Source organism: Narcine bancroftii, chromosome 12 (genome assembly GCF_036971445.1).
Source record: "Narcine bancroftii isolate sNarBan1 chromosome 12, sNarBan1.hap1, whole genome shotgun sequence".
NCBI lineage: Eukaryota > Metazoa > Chordata > Chondrichthyes > Torpediniformes > Narcinidae > Narcine > Narcine bancroftii.
In genome coordinates this window covers 22,499,072-22,513,580 of record NC_091480.1, presented here as the reverse complement: position 1 = coordinate 22,513,580, position 14,509 = coordinate 22,499,072, and the positions used below count along the sequence as shown (strand labels likewise).

At 38.6% G+C, this 14,509-nt stretch overlaps 2 protein-coding genes across 3 annotated transcripts in view; one reads left to right on the top strand and one right to left on the bottom strand.

The window, feature by feature from the left end:
- The window catches only part of LOC138746871 (transmembrane protein 114), an 83,210-nt gene extending 77,111 nt beyond the window's left edge, over nt 1–6,099 (bottom strand). The window contains exon 1 of the mRNA XM_069905454.1: nt 5,905–6,099. Coding sequence (XP_069761555.1) covers nt 5,905–5,951 — 47 coding nt within the window. The 5' untranslated portion in view covers nt 5,952–6,099. The remainder of the gene's footprint in view (nt 1–5,904) is intronic.
- The window catches only part of mettl22 (methyltransferase 22, Kin17 lysine), a 44,005-nt gene that overhangs the window by 25,583 nt on the left and 3,913 nt on the right, over nt 1–14,509 (top strand). The window contains exons 7-9 of one of the 2 annotated variants that reach the window (XM_069905446.1): nt 858–911; nt 4,950–5,052; nt 7,906–8,074. In XM_069905446.1, coding sequence (XP_069761547.1) covers nt 858–911; nt 4,950–5,052; nt 7,906–8,074 — 326 coding nt within the window. Of the gene's footprint in view, nt 1–857; nt 912–1,679; nt 1,751–4,949; nt 5,053–7,905; nt 8,075–14,509 lie in introns of those variants that run through there. The other variant, XM_069905447.1, reaches the window with a different exon arrangement.

Here is a 14,509-nt window from a genome sequence, read left to right as displayed (position 1 = left end):
AGTTCAATTCCATCATGACCCACTTCATTGATCTCAACTATTTCACTGCTTGCATTTCCTTTATTCAGTAGGGGTATAATTATATCTGCATACCAATACCCTAACAGATGTGCCATATTTCCTCCTTAAGTTGTACATGATTTTCTCCAGGGAACTATAACTCTGCATTTCCATATTTGTTTGTAATATTTAGTTGGGAGTCAGATTTCTATGTGACTGCTATAAACTTTCTGGCTACAAACAAGGAAACTGTCACAAACTGAATTTGGTATCTGGACAGTTTGTTCCATAATTCCCGAAGATACAATTCTGGATCCTGTGGAAAATCCATTTTTGTATTTTTTTTTTCCAGAATGTCCCCCAGGTCCTCCCAGAAGGATCTCACCTTTGTACACAGCCATAATGAATGAATAAAGGTTCCAATCTCCACACTACACCTAAAGCACATTTCTGAAATTTCTGATTTAGTTTTATGTAATTTTTTTGGTGTGAGGTATAGGCGATGCAGGAAATTGTATTGCACCAACCAGTACCTGGCATTAATAATTGTTGTCATGCTGTTATTTTTGAATTAGGGTTTTGCAGCTATTCTAAAGAAAGGGCTTTATTTTTTATCATTTATAAAGGGGCTAAAGAATAAATTCTCTAATCTCCTACATGAGGAGATGAACATTTATTGACCTGAGTGTGATTTCTCATGAGAATGTTGTGATCGTGGTTTATATTAAGGTAAATTGAAGGTTCTGTTTGGAAAGAAATGGCTCATGTCATGTAATTTTATAGTTATTGCGTAGGAGTATATAATTGTCTGATTATTTTCATAATTGTAATATTTTGTGCTACGTATTATATAACAGGAAGTGAAATAAAAGTCAGAGAGCTCGACTGGCTGAAAGATGAATTGTGCACGGGTAAGAAATTTATTTAATTAATTGTACATTGTGTAACTTTCACTGTAACAAATTTAAGCTTTGTACCCTCAACTTTTTCTTGCCCGCCAGGACATTCCACACTGTTCATTCACTCAAGGCAGATGAGTTCAAGGCCTCAGCTTGCTTCACTCCATTCTCAATATTTAAACAGTTTCATGACCTTGCTTTATAGAAGTGGATATTACCCTGTACCCACTAAACATTGTTTGATTCTAACTCCTATGCATCCCAGCTCTGCAATTGGTGCTATTACTATTCCGTCCAGCATTCCATAAATTCCCTTTGTGAGCCTCTTCTACACGTTCATTTGTACCATTATATCCACCCAATTAACTAAACCTGGTTAATTTTCCTCTTTTCTCCCCTGAAATTTCTCTTGTACTGTGAGATGTTTTTCAAATAGTTTAAAATTCCTCTTTTTGCCATATACGGGTAGAATCATTTCTTTAACTTTATCTAGAGTTCATTACCAGGCTTGCTAATCTATTTCATTATTTTTGCTTATTAATTTACTGATTAATAGCATGATTTAAATTAAACTGCATCTGATGAATTTATATTTTAAATATCAGTGCACGAAAAGTTGCTGATAGTAATTGCTAGTCTGATTTGAGTTTACTTTTAATTATAGTTCATTTTTCCAAAGCAAAATTGGATACAGAATTATAAATATCATTTATAAGTAGGAGTTTCAAATACAGTGTTTTCAGATATTGTGATGCATTTTAAATCATCTTTGTACTGCAGCTACTAAAAACCCATACTGTTGGTCAGAAGAAGTGGCTCAGTTGTATGATCAGACAGATTTGCTGCTGATGGTAAGGGGTCCTTCTAGTACAATGGCCAGCATGAAAATACCAAAGCTGCAGATTTTTTTTATCTTTAGTGTCTTATCAGAAAATTTAGAATCAGAATTTATTGTCATGAACGAGTCACAAAATTCATTGTTTTGCGGCAGCGTCACGGTGCTCATCTTTAGGCTCCTATAGCTTTTTCCCAATGGAAACAGTGGTGGGGGTCCTTGAGGATAGAGGGTGCTTTCTTAAGATGCCGCCTCTTGTAGATGTCCTCGATGGGAGTGAAGTCACAGGCCAGGTTAACAACCCTGAAGTTTTTTCTTGTCCTGACCGTTGGCACCTCTGTGATGCAACCAGCCAGAATTCTCTCCAAGATACACCTGTAGAAGTTTTTGAGAGTCTTCAGTGACGTACTGGATTTCCTCAAACACATCACAAAGTATAGCCATTGGCGAGCCCTCTTCGTGACTGCATCAACATGGAGGCTCCAGGGCAGATCCTCGGAGATGTTGACATTCTTTTAGACTTTCTTAAAAATCTCAGAGGTACATTACAATGCCTCCAAAAAAGCAATCTTAGTTCTGGGTAATGCAAGCATCGTGCCAACTTACTGCATATAGCATTCATCAAATACTATTTGTTCACTAGCTATTTATTTTATCAAGATTCAATTTATTGTCATAGTAATAAATCAGTGTCCTATTGCATGAAATTCCTTTTTGCCTGCCGGAAAGCAGATAGATTCACCACCCTAAACTCCTCTTACAGTTCATACAGTCAGACTTAGTCAGAGAAAGAGAAGCAAAAGAGAGTCCCTCCAGAGTCACCGAATATCCGTAGATTTGCCTCCAGCGCTTCCGCAGCCACCCAAAGTCCAGTCCAAACCTGAGTTCCAGATCTGAACCTCCAACGTGGTCAGGGACCCTTCGGAGCTCTCGGCACCCCCTCACATTCCCGTTCTGATACCTGGTACACTTCTGGCCAGTTCGAGCCAGTCTCCAGCAGTCTGCAGCCCGGCGTGAGTCTACCAACTGCAGTCTCCAGAAACCCACAATTTCTGTGGGTTATTCGCCTTGAGTCACCAGCAGCCTGCCGTTTTCACTGGCCCCTCAGTCACAGACCCTCCTTACTTGTCCACCTCTTTGGTCACAGTGGGTCATCTTTTCCTCTTCACCTTCTCAGATGGGGGTGATCTTCCTGACCTGTGGTGCCCTGCTCCAGTCCTCCGCTTCTCCAGAGTCTGCCAATTAATAGGCACCGCCATCTTGCAACCCAGAGGTTGCAGGATCTCAAATAAAACCACTGTCAGCTCCCTCAACAGGCCATTCCAAACCTGTGCGGGTAGTCGGCTGGGTGGCTGGACCCCGGTGGGGTCCCTGCTCCATTCACTCCCTGCAGGTGTGCGCCAGCAGCAGCATTGCGCCACCGTCTTCTCAGTTTCCACTGCTTCCACTTCCAGTTGGGTTTGACCCTTGTTCCACAACTGAAACTAACCTGGGAAAATGAAAACTAACAATGTAAGAGAGAGCAGGTTGTGATGTACAGGTTGGATGAAGGAGCAGGGACTGGGATGCCTTCCATACACTTAATTCTTAGAGCCATACAACAGGGGATCAGGCCCTTTGACCCACAGAGTCCATATCAACCATCAAATACCCATTTATACTGGTTCTACACTAATCCCACTTTATTCTTGATTCCCATCCCCTCACCTATTCTTTTAGGGAGCAAATTCCAGTGGACACTTGATTTACCAACTCAGAATCAGGATTTATTGTCACGAACATTGTTCTGTGGCAGCATTACAGTGCACCAATATTCATTTCAAAAATAAATAGTGCAAGAATAAACTGAAGCAGTGTCTGTGGTTCATTGTCCCATTTAGAAATCTGTTGGCAAAGGGGAAGAAGCTGTCCCTGTGCCTCTGGGTGCTCATCTTCAGGCTCCTGTTCCTCTTCCCTCATGGTAGCAGCATGAAAAGGGCATGGCCTGGGTGGTGGGGGTCCCTGAAGGATAGAGCTGCTTTCTTAAGACACCGCCTCTTGAGGATGTCCTCGATGGAGTGAAAACTGTCGCTGGCCGTGTTAACAACTCTCTGGAGATTTTTTTTCCTGTCCTCTGCATTGGCATCTCCCTACCAGGCAGTAATGCAACCAGATAGAATACTCTCCACATGAGAGTTTTTGGTGACATACCAAATCTCCTCAAACTCCTCATGAAGTGTAGCCGCTGGCAAGCCTTATTCGCGACTGACTCACCATCTCGCGTCTTTGGGATGCGGGATGAAACTGGAGCACCTAGAGGAACCCCAGTCACAGGGTGAACATGCAAACTCTACACTGATGGTAGGATTGAAGCTGGGTTTCTGGAGCTAAGGCAATAGCTCTACTAGTTGCACCACTGTGTTGTCAAGTTATACGAGAGCTCTCTGCACTTTTATGCAGTGCCTGGCAAATGAAAGCAGACATCCTGCATGCCTTCTTCACCAGCCTAACTCTGCACATGATCAGTACCAAAATCCCTTTGTAAAACACAAAATTCTTCAGACACCGTAGTTGAAGTAAAAATACAAACCTGGAGAAGCTCAGCAGGTCAAGCGGCGTCCTTTATATAGCAAAGGTAAAATTACATAACCGACATTTTGGATTAGAGCCTTTCGTCAAGGTATGGAAAAATGTCAGCAGGCATCCGAGCAAAACAGTAGGAGGCGCAAAGGCTGGATGTGCTAGGTGGAGAAGGGTGGGAGGGGACAGCAGCATAGAAGGGGAGGAAAGATGGCTAGGTGAATAGAGGGGAAAGGAGGAGAATAGGAAAGGGGGAGTGAAGCCTGGCTGGAGAGTGCCTGGACGGAAGATCAGGTGTTGTTCCTCCAATTTGTGGGTGGTCTTGGTGGGATAGTACACAAGGCCATGGACAGACCTGTGATTGTGGGAGTGTGACACAGAACTGAAATGGTTGGCTACTGGGGGGCCTCTGTCACTGGTGCGGACAGAGAAAGGTGCTCAGCGAAATTATCTCCCATTCTGCACCCAGTCTCTCTGATGTATGGAAGGTGAACTGAAGTATTTGTACATTGGACTAGACTGCCCTGGAGTTTACTAAATTGTCTGCATCACAATCTAGCTGGGGGAGAGTTTGAGCTCGGTTCATTTTAGTGTTGCTATTAAATTGTAAATGGTTTGTACATTTAAATAAATGTGTAACGCTCTTTTTATTACAGTTTTCTATGATGATGATTTGACAGATGCATTTTTTCAGACAATCTACCGAGTTTTGAGTAATTTGAGAAATCCAAGCACTGTATATCTCTCTGTGGAGAAAAGGTAAGTCCAGAAAAGAAAATTGTAAGAAGCAATTTGCATGTATTGTAACATATACATTTTGGAGATTGGAATGACATTTTTTTGACAGAAGTTTGAGAAAGAAAAAGCGGAAACCAGCCTGTAATTTAATAACCCACTGAAGTGTTATAAAACTGCCAGTAAGTGAACTGCAATATAACTTTGGATGTAAAACGCAAACCGCTTTATCCCAGGGCTTAGATGAGATGCCAGACCAACGGGAATATGGTTGATTCTTATCTGCCCTCAAAAGTACTAACTAACCACTCAGATCAGGAGAAATTAAGGATAGGGAATAAATTAGCAACCCAGATCAAGGCTGATTGAATCCTGGACACATCCCCACTTTTAGATTCTCTTCCCATATCATTTGATTCATTTGTAATTCCTCGCTCTGAATTCATAATGTCTTTTTCTGATCTCAAAGTGTCGTTAGTTTTTCTCCATATGCTTCTAGTTTTATTTTTCTTTCTCACTTTTAAAAAAAAAAACTGTTTGCTACAGTCTACTTTAGGACCAATTCTGGTATAAAAATGAATGCCAGTAAAGTTAGTGTGGGTCAGGGTAAAGAAAAAAGTCTGTAAGTTGGAAGTCAGCCACACCTGGTAGAAGATGATAGATTAGTTTTCTTCTAAGCAGACGAGTCATTTGTTTCTGCTATAGAGTGACAGATTAATGAAATGGGCTTCAGCACTCTGAATAAACTTGGCCAGAGTACTTGTAAAATTAAAATAGAAATTTCACACTACTTCATCGGTTGACTCTAGGAACATACTCAATACTCAATTATTGAGTAGTTTTACTGGATTCATTCTGGATTCTCAAAAGTCCTACCTAAGTGGAGAATGTAGCTCTGCAGAGATCAGGTCAATCCAATGCATTCTTGCTGGGAAAATCTGCAGTGTTGCCTGAATTTTCACAGAACAATTTAACAATTTGGTGAAGCAACCCGTCTGTTGTGCAAGAGAGAAAAATCTAAGATCCCAGTAGCATCATTCACATTACTTTGATAAATGTAACTGCATATCAAAAACTTGGGTACTTCAATGGTCAGATGTTTCTAAGTTGCAGGCTCAACAAAACTTTATCAACCACTTATAATGCAATGACAAGTTACAATATCTAAATGTGTCATTGTACCAATACACCTGCAACAATTTAAAAAAAACTAAGGGAAAACCTTTGTGTTTTCCACTATTATTTGCTTAGTAAATGTTAAAGCACTCGATGTTCTGAAAGCATATGATTGTGCAAGCCCATGACATAATAATTATATGTATTAGAACTGTTCCAGAATTCTCAGAATTTTTTTGACAATTTCTTTGTTTCCCAATTTGATGCTTTACCACAATTTGTCCATTATAAAGTGTTGCAGTGGATTGCACTGAGAATCATGGTTTTTGGGTATCATGTTACAGAACTCGTAACCATTTTTTTCTTAATGGATGGTTCTCAATACGAAGAATCAAATGAACCTGGCATCAATGGATTCATTCCAGTGACCGTTTCTGAGTTACTCTGGCAGTAAAACGTGTCATGGCAGGGATTTATGAATACTCTTGATTATTAATGCAGATTAAATGTATTGTTTTTCATCGTCTTTATTAATTCAAAAAGCAAACTTGAATGTAGTTGTCAGTCCTTGCATTTAAATACTTAGAATGGTGCTCGAGATAGAGCAAAGAATGAAATGTGCACAAAGCGTATTTGCCATTTATTAACATTCTTCATAGAGGTAAATTTTTGAGGATAACCCAGTGCTTTGGAAGCCCAGATCTACCCTTCATTCACTGCTCATCGTGTCATTCTTTTTCATTGGGGAAATTAATTGGGTGAATGCTTTGTAACCTATCTTTGAAAAGCCTGTATTTGTGAGTTTGAGCTCATCACTTTTCATTTCGGGGATCCAAGAAATTAATAGCAATGTTCCACTAACATCATATAAATTACTCTGCATTCAACACATGTCAATTTAAAAGTTTGATTAAATGTGATTTATTGTCTGTTAGATCAGCCATTCTTATTAGGGGCCCTACAGCCCCACTCCCCCCCAACCACTCAGGAGCCACAGCATATTTAAGTAAAAATCTTGTTTTATTTTCACCTCACTTAACATAAATATTCTTCATGTAATAGGTAGGGGAGAGATACAGAAGAAACCAAAACTTGACTGCTTCACAGAGAAGGTTGGGGGAGGGGGGTGGGGGGGGAGCCATAAACTTTGAGCAGAGCCATAAGGGGGCTATAGCCAAAAAAAAGGTTGAGAATATCTGTGTCAGATGACCTTTCATAAGACAAAAGAGATGTACTTAGAAATCCCTAGTGCAATTTTGGCGGGAATTAAAAATAACTTTTTCTCAAAGAGTTGGAACGATGTACGAGAACAATTGAATTTGCTCACTTTAGGAACTTTGTCCTTGGATAGCATACAATGCAAAATCAAATTACTGCTGATCCCAGAAATGAAAATTATAGACTCAAATTCACAAGTCCAGATTTGTCAGAGGGGTTGCAAAATATTCACACAATCTATGATTAATTTCCCCAATGAAGAAAAAAGTATAAGGTAAGCAGTGAATGAAGCATACAACTAGACTTCTCAGTACTGATTTAAACTTTAAAAAAAAACCTCCATTCATTATGTAAAAATACATGAATGAAAATGGTCACATCTTTCCAGTATCAGCAAATGTACATCTTGTCAGAGTGAAACTAACCATATTCTCATATTCTGATCATTCTTCTTTACTTTAACGAAAGCACATCTTCAAGATTGTAGCAGTAGCTCTGTAGCATCAGAATTTGTAAAAAAACTAAATTATAATTTATTTTCAGACTAAACTTCACATTGAGAAAAATGGATGTTACGTGTGATGCATATGATCATTTCCGATTGTGTTTGGCTGAGTTGGAAAACTTGACTGATGGGAAAACCAAGTTTTTTGTAGAACCAGTCAAACTCACTTTTCCACAGTTTCTCTTTTATGAACGGGTTGAGCAATTGGTAAGTACTTTAAATTTGGAGTTGGTTAATAATTCAGTTCTATTGACATGTTTCAGAGTTCAATTTGAATTTGGGAATTCCAGGAACAGAAATGAACTGTGAAGAGGAAATAAATTAATAAATATGGATCAAACTGGATTTGTTAAAATAAGAAAGTCAGCAGATAATGTGAACAGATTGATGAGTGTAATTCACTTGGCACAGAAAAGAGGAGATATAAGTGTAGCAATGGCTTTAGATGCAGAAAAAATGTTTGATAGATTAGAATGGGGCTTTTTATTTAAAGTACTTGAAAAGTTTAGACTGGGACAAACATTTATTAATTGGATTAAAGTCCTGTATAATGGATCAAAAGCTAAGGTGGTAACAAATGGACAAGTCTCTGACTTTTTTAAATTAACCAGATGCAGTAGACGAGGTTGTCCGTTGTCGCCAGTCTTATTTATTTTAGCATTAGAACCAATGGCAGAATTGATTAGGTCTGATCTTGATATTAAAGGCTTCAGAGTTGGTAGAGAGGAACATAAGATTAGTTTATTTGATGGAACCAGAAAGTTCATTATGTAAATTGAAAATTAAAAGAGTACAGAATAGTATCTGGCTACAAAGTAAATTGGGATAAAAATGAGATTATGCCTCTTACTGTCAGTGATTTTACACAGTGTAAAAGGAAAACTCTATTTAAATGTCCACTCAATGGAATAAAATGTTCAGGGATACAAATAGACAATAATTTAAAAAAATATTTTTAAATTGAATTATAACTTAAAATTGATGAAAATTTAACTTTATTTGGGAAGAGTTAATTGTATAAAATTGAATATTTTTTCCTAGGTTACAATATCTTTTTTCAATATTGCCTTTATTTATTCCACAGAAATTCTTTCAAAATCTGAATAAATATGTAAGGAGGCAAAATGTTGAGAGTTTCATTAGAAAAATTAACTTGGAAATTTGAATTGGGAGGTTTACAATTTCCAAATTTTAAAATATTATAAAGCAGCACAAATGAGATTTCTCTCTTCCTTCTTTGAAGAGGGAGAGAAACTAGTGTGGATTAAGATAGAGATGGATAAAATAGGGGAAAAAATACCTGAAGATTTTATATACAAATGGGATGAGGTTAATAATTCAAGATAGGGATACTCCACTGTTGTAACATTTGATTAATATATGGAATATGGTAAATGTTGAAACGGGAATGAGGAATTATGAGATACCTAAAATGCCATTGACTCAAAATAGTCTTATTTTACAAAACTTTTTAATACTTGATTTAGTAAGGAAATTAGAATAGAAGATTGTTTTGAAGGGAGAAATTTAATGTCATTTGATCAATTGATAAATAAATATGGATACAAAGTACACTATTTTTTTGTTATCAAATAAAGGTGTATTTGTGAGATAAATTGGGTCCAACTATCTTGTTACCTGAAAGAAGTGAAATAGAAAGTCTGAATTATAATAAATATATTAAGGTTTATTTCATCTATGCATTATTGCAAAAGGCAATACAAAAACAAAGAATCCACAGATGTAGACAAAGGTGGGAAAATTGGTTGGAACTGTGTCATGATAGTATGACAAATACAATAAATGTCAGATTGGTTCAATATAACTTTTTATATCAATTATATCTTACCCCACAGAAATTAAATAGACTGAAATCAGATTTATCAGATAAATGTTTCACGTGTAATTAAGAGCATTTTTAGAACGGGTAATTAAAGTTAAATTTCCTCAAGATCCAATGCTTTTCTTAATTCTGAAACTAAATATGTTTCAAAAGGAATCTGTGAAATTTGCATCAACAGTTGCAAGAAAATGTATAGCAGTAACATCGAAATTGGATTCACATTTGGGAATGGATAGATGGCATGTTGAAATACATAGTTGTATACCTCTTGAGAAAATTACATATAGTTTAAGAAATAAATATGATATTTTCTTTAAAATTTGGTGCTCATATTTGCATATTGTAGGTATTACATTATGAAAACTACCACTAAACATCAGGAACCTTATCAACTCCTTGGAATTAATATATGTTTAATATTGTAAAGACAAAATGTCATTGAATATATTAACTTCAGTAACCAGATGTGTTTCTTTCTTTCTCTCTTTTTCCTTTTTCTCATATATTTTCTTTTACTTTTTTTCTCTTTTTTATGTTTCTGGGGCTATTATGATTTTGGGAGAGGGGAGGGATGGGTCGGGGGATATAATACTGTGTATTACTGATTTGAGATGTATGAGGGATATTTTCTGTATCTAGATATTAATGCATGTATGAAAATTTAAATAAAATATCAAAGAAAGAGGAAATAAACAAAAAATATTATGAGACAAAATAATCCTGGAAATATAAAATAGAATTTAAAAAGTGACAAATAGTCTCATAATACAGCCATGGATATTAATAGAGGAAATTTCAAACAAATTCCAGAAGCTATTTTAAAATAAAAGCCAGATGCAAATACTACATATGCTGGAGATCTGAAACAAGAACAGAAAATGTGTTTAAAATATTATTTCAGACATTGTCTGCAGAGTGGGAAAAAATTTAAATTTAAGATAATTGACTTTATTAGAAATGTTTGTTATCTTTCCCAGTCTGTAGGTGCATCCTGACTGAGTATTTCCAGCAGTGTGTAGGGTGAAAGGATTTTGTATTTAAAAACTGGCAATCAGTAGAACATAAACCAAACATGGTAGCATTTAACATTTACAAGAAAGATGAAAATGAAATTGGCAGCACAATAAAGAATACAGAATGTATGAAAAAGTAATAAATAAATAAAAGGGAACATGAGAAAAAGTTAGCAGAATAAAAAATGAAAAAAATGCTTTCTGTATTAACAAGAAGAGAGGTAGGGTTGCATTAAAAAAAGTCACAACTCCCCAACCTCCTTTATCCTTTGTGATAGCATGAACGTGGAGATTCCAAGACAGATCCTCAGAGATGTTGACAACCAGAAATTTGAAGTTCTTGACCCTCTCCACTACTGATGAGGACTGGGTCGTGTTCCCCTGACTTCCTCTTGAAGTCCATAGTCATCTTTTAGGTTTTGCTGAAGTTAAGAGCAAGGTTGTTGTCGTTACACCATCCAACAAGCTGATCTGTCTCCCTACTGTATGTTTTCTCATTTTGCTGTTTGTGAATCTGCCAACAACTGTGCCATTATCAGCAAACTTATAGATGGCATTGGAATTGTGTCTGGCCACACAGTCATGGGTGTATAACCAATAGAGCAGTGGGCTAAGCAGACATCCTTGGGTTGCGCCTGTGTTGATAATCAGTGAGGATGAGACATTGTTTCCATTTCGTACTGACTGTGGTCTTCCAATGAGAAAGTGAAGGGGGCTAACGAGGCCCGAGTTTGTAGCCTCTTGACCAGCACTGAGGGATTAATGGTATTGAAGGCCGAGCTGCAGTCTATGAAGATCCATATGAATGAATGAATTACTGTTTTTGAGGTGATCCAGAGCTGAATGGAGAGCCAGTGATAATGCATTTGCTGTGGAGCGATTGTGACAATAGGCAAATTGCAGTGGGTCCCGATCTTTCTTGGGGACGTATTAATTCTGGCCATGACCAGCCTCTCAAAACATTTCATCACAAGTCTCAAAGGATTTAATCAAATTTACAAATGATATGAAGATTGGAGGAGTTGTGGATGGTGAAGGTTGTCGTAGGTTACAAAAGAATGCAGAGTTGAGCAGAAAAGTGGCAGATGGAGTTCAATAAGTATGAAGTGAAGCATTTTCTATAGACAAACCAGAAGGCTGAGTACAGGGTAACTCTACAAATCTCTGGTGAGACCACGCTTCTAGTATTGTGTTCAGTTGAGGTCACCTCATTTTAAGAAGGATGTGAAAGCCATGGAGAAGGTGCAGAAGAGATTTACCAGGATATTGCCTGGATTAGAAAATAAGTCTTATGAAGCAGGGTTAGCAGAGCTGGGACTTTTCTCTTTGGAGCAAAAAGGATTGAGAGAAGACTTGATAGAGGTCTACAAGATAATGATAATGACAGCCAGCACCTTTTTCCAAAGGCAGGAATAGCAAACACCAGAGGACATATGTATAAAGTGAAGTGAGGAAAGGTTAAGGGTGATATTGGAGACCAGCTTTTTTTACACAGAGTTGTGACTTTTTTTTTAAGGAAAAAATGGGTCGGAACAACATTGAGTGCTGAATGACCTGTACGGTGCTGTAATGTTCTATGTACTATCTATGATATTTGTCTGTGACAGTTTAATGGTCTTCATAAATAATATTTACTCCCTCTTGCCCCTGGATATAATAAATATTTCATATGGGTAACATTAGGATGAAAATGAAATGAAAGAATAACAGCAAGTGTATATGGAGTCACGTGATATGGAAATGAATGTTTTTGGCTTGCAATGAAATCAACTTGAAGACAATTATCAGGGCTGTAACTAGCATGTAACCCAGGGCTGTAACTAGCATGTAACCCAGGGCTGTAACTAGCATGTAACCCAGGGCTGTAACTAGCTTGTAACCCAGGGCTGTATCTAGCACGTAACCCAGGGCTGTAGCTAGCACGTAACCCAGGGCTGTAGCTAGCACGTAACCCAGGGCTGTAGCTAGCACGTAACCCAGGGCTGTAGCTAGCACGTAACCCAGGGCTATAGCTAGCACGTAACCCAGGGCTGTAACTAGCACGTAACCCAGGGCTGTAACTAGCACGTAACCCAGGGCTGTAACTAGCACGTAACCCAGGGCTGTAACTAGCACGTAACCCAGGGCTGTAACTAGCACGTAACCCAGGGCTGTAACTAGCACGTAACCCAGGGCTGTAACTAGCACGTAACCCAGGGCTGTAACTAGCACGTAACCCAGGGCTGTAACTAGCACGTAACCCAGGGCTGTAACTAGCACGTAACCCAGGGCTGTAACTAGCACGTAACCCAGGGCTGTAACTAGCACGTAACCCAGGGCTGTAACTAGCACGTAACCCAGGGCTGTAACTAGCACGTAACCCAGGGCTGTAACTAGCACGTAACCCAGGGCTGTAACTAGCACGTAACCCAGGGCTGTAACTAGCACGTAACCCAGGGCTGTAACTAGCACGTAACCCAGGGCTGTAACTAGCACGTAACCCAGGGCTGTAACTAGCACGTAACCCAGGGCTGTAACTAGCACGTAACCCAGGGCTGTAACTAGCACGTAACCCAGGGCTGACTGTACTCTAAAACCATCGCCTTCCCAAGATCGTGTTATATGGCAAGCTCTCCACTGGCCACCGAGACAGAGGTGCACCAAATAAGAGGTACAAGGACTGCCTAAAGAAATCTCTTGGTGCCTGCCACATTGACCACCGCCAGTGGGCTGATATCGCCTCAAACTGTGCATTCTGGCGCCTCACAGTTCGGCGGGCAGCAACCTCCTTTGAAGAAGACCGCAGAGCCCACCTCACTGACAAAAGACAAAGGAGGAAAAACCCAACACCCAACCCCAACCAACCAATTTTCCTTTACAACCGCTGCAACCGTGTCTGCCTGTCCCGCATCGGACTTGTCAGCCACAAACAAGCCTGCAGCTGACGTGGACATTACCCCTCCAAAAATCTTCGTCCGCGAAGCCAAGCCAAAGAAAAGAAGATTGTACATACAGTACAATAAGTAATCAGGCTTGTTGCATTTGTTCTCATTTGAAATGTGAACATCAGACCTCAAGAAGAGTGAACCTTCATGAAAATGTTCATTTTCCTCATATTGAATGAAAACAAAGTTAAGCTTTAGAGAATTAGTTTTTTAAAAAAACTTGAGTCATAAGTGCAGTTCTCCATTTTCAAAAATGTGGTCAGAAATATCGAGACCATGATGGTCACCCACCCACACTAGTCAGCTTCCACTGTGCAGGGATACCTGAGCATCCCTTTGTACCTGAGTGTGGTACTGAAAATCACTATTGGCTTTTGTGTAACCTGAAGCTCTGCTTCTGGAGTGCCCTGACAGCTCGCCACTGTCAAATACTTTTGCAATGTTTTTGCATCTCTGAGGAAGTCATTAAAAAATATATATTGTACATGCAGACTTACATTTTATAGTTATTGAAATCACTAAAGCACATAAGAATAATAAAAATATTTACAGACATTGAAGCAAAATAACTAAAAAAAAAAACTGGACACACCTTTTTACTCAGGGACCGTTTAAGTGAATGGATATGCTTACCTTTGCAATTGACATTTGTACTCTATTTTCTGTATGTCTCCATCGTTGCACTCAGTGGACTCAAATGGCAGCTGACACCCCTCTCATTCCCAGTAACTGTGTTTCAGTGGAATTAGAGATGAGCTGCACAGGAAGTGGAAAAACTACTGTAATTTTCTATAGATTCACCATCTGAACAGTTGAATAATACATCTCATTGGCTTCTTATCAAACAATAATAGCCCAAATT